General features: G+C 40.2%; 1 protein-coding gene across 1 annotated transcript; it reads left to right on the top strand.

The window, feature by feature from the left end:
- The first annotated feature begins 507 nt into the window (after positions 1-507).
- Positions 508-6,020, top strand: gpr137ba (G protein-coupled receptor 137Ba). Its single transcript, XM_083694525.1, has 7 exons — positions 508-1,037; positions 1,719-1,768; positions 1,987-2,209; positions 3,775-3,924; positions 4,199-4,327; positions 4,501-4,622; positions 5,123-6,020. Exons 1-7 carry the CDS (start codon positions 657-659, stop codon positions 5,232-5,234), a joined length of 1,167 nt encoding a protein of 388 aa, XP_083550651.1. The 5' UTR covers positions 508-656; the 3' UTR covers positions 5,235-6,020.
- The last annotated feature ends 426 nt before the right edge of the window (positions 6,021-6,446 follow it).

Genomic DNA, 6,446 nt, shown 5'->3' with positions numbered 1-6,446 from the left:
CTGTGTAATTCAATAATTATTTTTTATCTTTAATCTCTGGTGTAAGTAGATTTATTGTGTTAAATCACACAATAAGAACGCAAGGTCCACCTTTTGTTTGCTTTGTGAACAAAAGATAATTTTTATGCTTATGACGCCATCTAAACTGAGTTGAAGTGAACTGAAGGCGTCCCATGGGAGGTTGGCTGTGGTGGGAAGCCCTAGTAGAGGGTTAAAGGTACAGTAGAGTGCGTCAGCTGATGTGTGGCGTAGTTTAAGGGATGGGGGGATAGATCCTCACACTGAGCTCACAGCACAACGCAGCTTCCTGCCCACTGCTCCTGACAAACAGCTCATTCTGAACTCATATCATGTGCCTCTGCCACTGGCTCACACAGCACTGCAGCAGGAAGTAAGCCTTGTTTTCTTCCCCCCCTCTCCTCTGCTCTGCTCTTCTATTCTCTCCCACCCCCATTCACACACTATCTCTCTACTATATTTTCTCTCTGCTGATTCTCTCTCTCCTGCTCTGTCAGGCGTAAGAGCTGCCTATGTGTGCTGCTCTGTAGCACAGGCAGAGAGAAGGACAGTCAGGCTCTCTGAGGGGAACAGCCACTACAAAGCATCGGGATTGGCCCCCAGTCTGCTTCCTTTCCTCTGACCAGAGACAGCCAGCCATGGAGGCCCCGGTGAGGGAGATAGAGCTGTCGCTGGGTAACGAGTCTCTGCCTCCTCCTACCCTCAGCCCAGCTGTGCCTCCCTACGTGAAGCTGGGTCTGACGGTGGTCTACACAGTATTCTACTCGCTGCTCTTTCTCTTTGTGTATGCCCAGCTGTGGCTGGTTCTGCGATACAGACACAAGCGCTTCAGCTACCAGACAGTGTTCCTGTTCCTGTGCCTGCTATGGGCAGCCTTGCGAGCTGTGCTCTTCTCCTTCTACTTCAAGAACTTTGTGACAGCCAACACTCTGGGACCCTTTCCCTTCTGGCTGCTTTACTGCTTCCCCGTCTGCCTGCAGTTCTTCACCCTCAGCCTCATGAATCTCTACTTTGCACAGGTGAGTGGAGCCTGAACTATGTCCATACTGTTACTGGGTTATAAGCAACTTGGTTTCACCTGTATCGTTTGTTCTGATGATTATGCTTGTTAATGTTGCTTAGAGAAACGTTTGAGAGCTCTATCTCTATTCTGAGAATAAAATCTGAAGAGATGCAGTGATTCATTCAAACATGCACAGGACAGGTAGGTTACTCAGGCCAGAGGGAAGGCCACAATCTCACTGAGAGGCAAAGGCCATCACTGGTTTTCTCTCTAACCATTTGGCATGGCAGTTGAAAACAGACTAAAGCTGACAGGTACGAACAAGGATTTTGTCCAGTTTAGCCTGGGATCTAAGTAATACAATGCAGAGTAGACTGCAGAGTACTGTATACTAACATATTTTAGAATTCACACTTATTTTTAACATACACTGTTTAAAATATTCAGATTTAGGCTATACATCTGTATAACAGTGTAACAGTTGCAATTGACACAAATGCTGGTGGTGCTACAACTGGCAAGTAGCAACTGCATTCACTCTACTACTTTGAGCACATCTAGAGGTTCCTGTTTCAAAAGAAAGCCTGGTCGCTTTTTAGCAGAGGAAAAGCAGAAGTGAGAAAGCCTCTAAACTTAAAATGTGACACATTGAATCTCTTGGGGGGGTCACATAACATTTTTTTCTTTTTTCTAACAGGTTGTATTCAAGGCAAAGTCTAAATATGCACCAGAGCTTCTCAAGTACAGGTAAAATAGCTATCATCAGAAAACCATAAAGAGTAGGATCTCAGGCAAAAGTATCAGTGCATATTTCCTAAAAAACTAAATATCCAAATATCCCAAATATTTCAATAGAGATGCAGGGAATATGTAATTATTCTTCCATTTATGCATATGATGTATATGATGTATATGTACAGTACATCATAACATAACATCAAGTATAACCACTTCTCCCTCTCCAGGTTACCCCTGTACCTCCTCTTCCTGTTCATCAGTCTGGTGTTTTTGGTAGTGAACCTAACATGTGCCCTGCTGGTGAGGATGACCTCTACAGAGGCCCAAACCATTGTGCTAGTGAGGGTAGCCATCAATGACACACTCTTTGTCCTGTGTGCTGTCTCACTCTCTCTGTGCCTCTACAAGATTGCCAAGATGTCTTTGGCCAACATCTACCTTGAGTCCAAGGTAAGGACTGCTCAACAGTGGTATACAGTAAATAGATGTTATACATAGGTATAAGGTAGTGGTATAAGATTAAAATAAAGGCCAGTTTGAGCTGATACTGCAGATGACAGATGACAGTATAAAGAGCATAACACGTTATAAAATTAAAGTATAGAAATATGTAAGCTGCTTCCTAAAATAGGTCTTTTCCTCCAAATGAATTGACTGTTCTCCATGCTAATGTGTTTTATCAAATCACACCTATCATTTGCCAAATGGACTGCCTACTGTAAGTTAAATCTGCTATGAAAGTGCGCTTTCCACTTGATCATCACCGTTGATTTTAAGCTTATGCATGATGAGTATGTGTTGCCTAGCAACGCGGTGCCTGCATTGTGCCTTTTTGAGTTTTCTGTGTGCACATGTAAGCATAGAGAGTCAAAGGGCACAGTTGGATGGTCATTTTGTTGGTGTGTGACTTCACTGACAGCCTGATATGGTGATATGGACATGATAAAGCGGACTCCTCACAAGTTATCATTATGTTATATCTGACTCCAAAATGTGTTATGGTTAATAATAATGATAATGATTACATTAATGATAATGATTTGCTCATTCCTGTGATAATGATTTGCTCATTCCATTAAGAATACCCAATATGCTACCACCATGTTCTCAAGTTGCAAACAATGAATCGCAAGGAGTTTACGTTTGGTCCAATACCTGAAACTGATCACTTGACTCTACATGTTGTTAATGATGCATGTGAACATTACACCTTAATGGTGAACTCTATCTCTAATATGTGATAACCTGGTAACGATTATGTTGTGCTGTTTTAACAGAACCTTTATCCAGCACACAACATCACATTAATGCACATAGGAAGAATGAGAATAGAGTATGAGCAAATTAACCATTTTAACAGTTTCAAGTGAACATATAAAATAAACAAACTGTAGTAAACAAATGGAAATTTAACCATACGTCTGACGCTATGTGTGTCAAGGACAACACAGGAGACCAGTGCCCATAGGCTACCCAGAGAAACTGAAATAATGAATGGTCTGTATCTTCCTTAAATATCCTCCAAAGATAGATGGGAGAGGCCAGTTGGCCTATACTATATACTGTACATTACAATAGCAAAGGAATTGACAACAATCAAGGTGTGATACTTTGGCCAACATCTACTGGCATTACGACTGCCAATGGCCCCTGGTGTGAGCATTGATTACTTTGTCTTATGATGACTGTTGGATAGATGATTCACTTACTTAAACAAATGTATTGTTGTACGTCGCTTTGGATAAAGGCGTCTACTAAATGCCATAAATGTATATGTAAATTATATCTTCAGGATGTCCGCCAAGCATGCTCATTCAACTGTAAATAGGTGTTCCGGGCTGAGAGAGGGGGGCATTGATCAGCATTCACAACGGAAGATCAGACTGTGGTGGAAAATCTAGGGTTACCACTTAGTATTCGGTGACACTACACAAATAGGCATGAAGTGTAGTGTATCGGACATCTGTGAGTATCTGACATGTGGTGTGTTTTGTTTCCCATAACTCTCTATGCAGGGAACGTCAGTATGTCAGGTGACAGCTATAGGAGCCACTGTCATCCTCTTGTACACGTCTCGAGCCTGCTACAATCTAGTGGTCCTGGCCCTCACCAACATCAAGAGTATCAACTCCTTTGACTATGACTGGTACAATGTTTCAGACCAGGTAACAGTATGCTATAAATGTAATAGGCACAAATGTAAATCTAATTTAACTATACTGAGTATATACTGTGCTGTACTGTGCTGTCCTACACTAGATATTTAAATTCCATCAGTGCCCTAAAACCTCCCATACTCTATAATAAACCATGGCCTTGATCAAATGAAATGAAATGGTTATGCAGTTGCAATGTAGTTTTTATCGAAGTTAACAGAGGGATTACAGCCCTGTCAGTTTGCATCCTGACTCCTGTGTAACATGATATTTTTTCTCTCAGGCAGATTTGCGGTCGACTCTCGGGGATACAGGATATATTGTGTTTGGGGTGATCCTGTTTGTGTGGGAGTTGCTGCCTACCTCCCTGGTGGTCTTCTTCTTCAGAGTACGCCAGCCCATGCAGGATAGGGTGAGGAGAGGGTTTACCATGATGTACAGTCCAGGCCTACATTAATTCTACAGTACACGATCCTACACAGATTTTATATCACAACCTGTACATATGTATTCCATCTTAATTAAATGAATCCCAGCAAACCCCAGAATAGATTCAACACAATCTGTGTCTGTGTTGTTCTGCAGAGTGGATCGGGGATCCCAGGACATGTTTTTTCCTCAAGGGCATATTTATTTGACAACCCACGGCGCTATGACAGTGATGATGACCTGGCATGGAGCATCATCCCTCAGAACATCCAGGCTAGGTAGATACAAACATACCCGTGTTCTGCTCATTTCATGGATTGGCCCAAGAGTAAAAAAGTTCAGGCGGTCAGTCAGCCTTTTATTTGTTGGATACACCACTATATACAGCATATATATATACATATATATACATATATGTATACATATACATATATACATATCATATCATACTGCATCCTATTTATTCTGCTTATAATGCTACTACTAATTCAGATACTGCTTACACTGCACTACTTATACTATACTGCACTACTATACTGCTCATATACTGCACTACCTGTATATACTGTTCACACTGCACTTCACTGTTGCTTTTTTGCACTTCTGGTTAGACGCTAACTGCATTTCGTTGTCTCTGTACTTGTACTCTGGACAATGACAATAAAGTTGAATCTAATCTAATCTAATCTAATATGATGTTGTGGATGGAATCACTATTGTTGATATTACTACATCAAGTAGTAGGGATCTAATGATAATGTTTCTTTTTCCATCACAGTTTGGCAGTGGACAGCTATGACTGGGGTAGCCGAAGCAGCAGCCTCACAGCTTACATAGGAGGGGAGGAGCCCTATCTCCCTCCACCCCCAGAGGAGTTGAACCCTTATTGAGCCAGTTCCTGTTTGCCCTTAGGCTTTTTTTGCACACACCTCCACAGATAACACCAAAACGTTAAGGGCCAGAGGTCTAGAGTCTAGACTCTAGACTCAAGAGGGTGAATCTGACTCTGGACTTTATACATTGTATTTCTACCCACTGTTAAGTCTTATCTTAAGTTGCTAAGAAAAAATATATTCTCTCATGGCCAGTAAGTATGGAGGTGATGAATGAATATCTTGCACATTCTTTGTACAAAAGTATTTTCACTATAAGTCTTCTGTATACTGTACATGTCACAGAAGATGATTAATATATTTCCAAATCTTTGTATGTAAAATGTACATTGTACAATTTATTCTCAATGTATCTTTTTTATATGGTCACATGTAGAGTTTTTCACAAATAGTTCAAATTTGTCTTTTCAAAATTGTATTTTCATATAGGCATAGTTCATTTTGTTATTATTGTTTAATGAGGTGCAAGGAAATGCTTGTGGGGTCCATTACAATTGACAACACCATTGACAAATTGACCTCCACCATTGACCGAATTTACCTTTGGTAATTATTTTGTGCGTTTTAATGCACACTACGATGGCATAATAATAAAGAGCACTTTTAAGGAATATCTTGATTGGGCACAGTATGTAAGTATGCTGGATTTTGATCACTGTTTTCAAGAATTCCCAACTGATACTCATAGAAAAACCATGAATTTGCACAACACATGGGAGAGACAGAAATTTGTCTTGTAGGCTCATTTTCTATGTATCATATAGTAGGCTATGTGGCAAGATGCCATGTTTGCAGAAACATGACTGTGACAAAGTTTTGCATGTACAGATTTTTGGCATACTGTATTTTTCTTCATGAATCTCAGCAGTCAGAGACAATCCATAACATAATTTAATGAAGTAGGCTACAATATTCATACTTGAAAAAATAAATAAATAATATATTTTGAATAGTTTTAATTGTTCTGCTGCAACAATGAAAACATTACACATTTACTCTGACTTCAATATATGAGTTAAATGTGCTAAATGTTGTTTCTCGTGAATGAATAGTGTACTTTGAATCATTTTGGAAAACAACAAGCCTGAACAACAAGCCTCGTCGAATATTCTAGTACATTTCTCAATTGTAAAGATGCCTTTCAATGTATTACAATAGAGGTACAGATATCTTGGCAAAGTGCCCTTAAAGTGTGCCAGTTCAGGAAGT

Source organism: Argentina silus (genome assembly GCF_951799395.1).
Source record: "Argentina silus genome assembly, chromosome: X".
Taxonomy (NCBI): Eukaryota; Metazoa; Chordata; class Actinopteri; order Argentiniformes; family Argentinidae; genus Argentina; species Argentina silus.
Note: the sequence above shows the minus strand (reverse complement) of the source record. Positions and strands in the feature narration are given on the sequence as shown.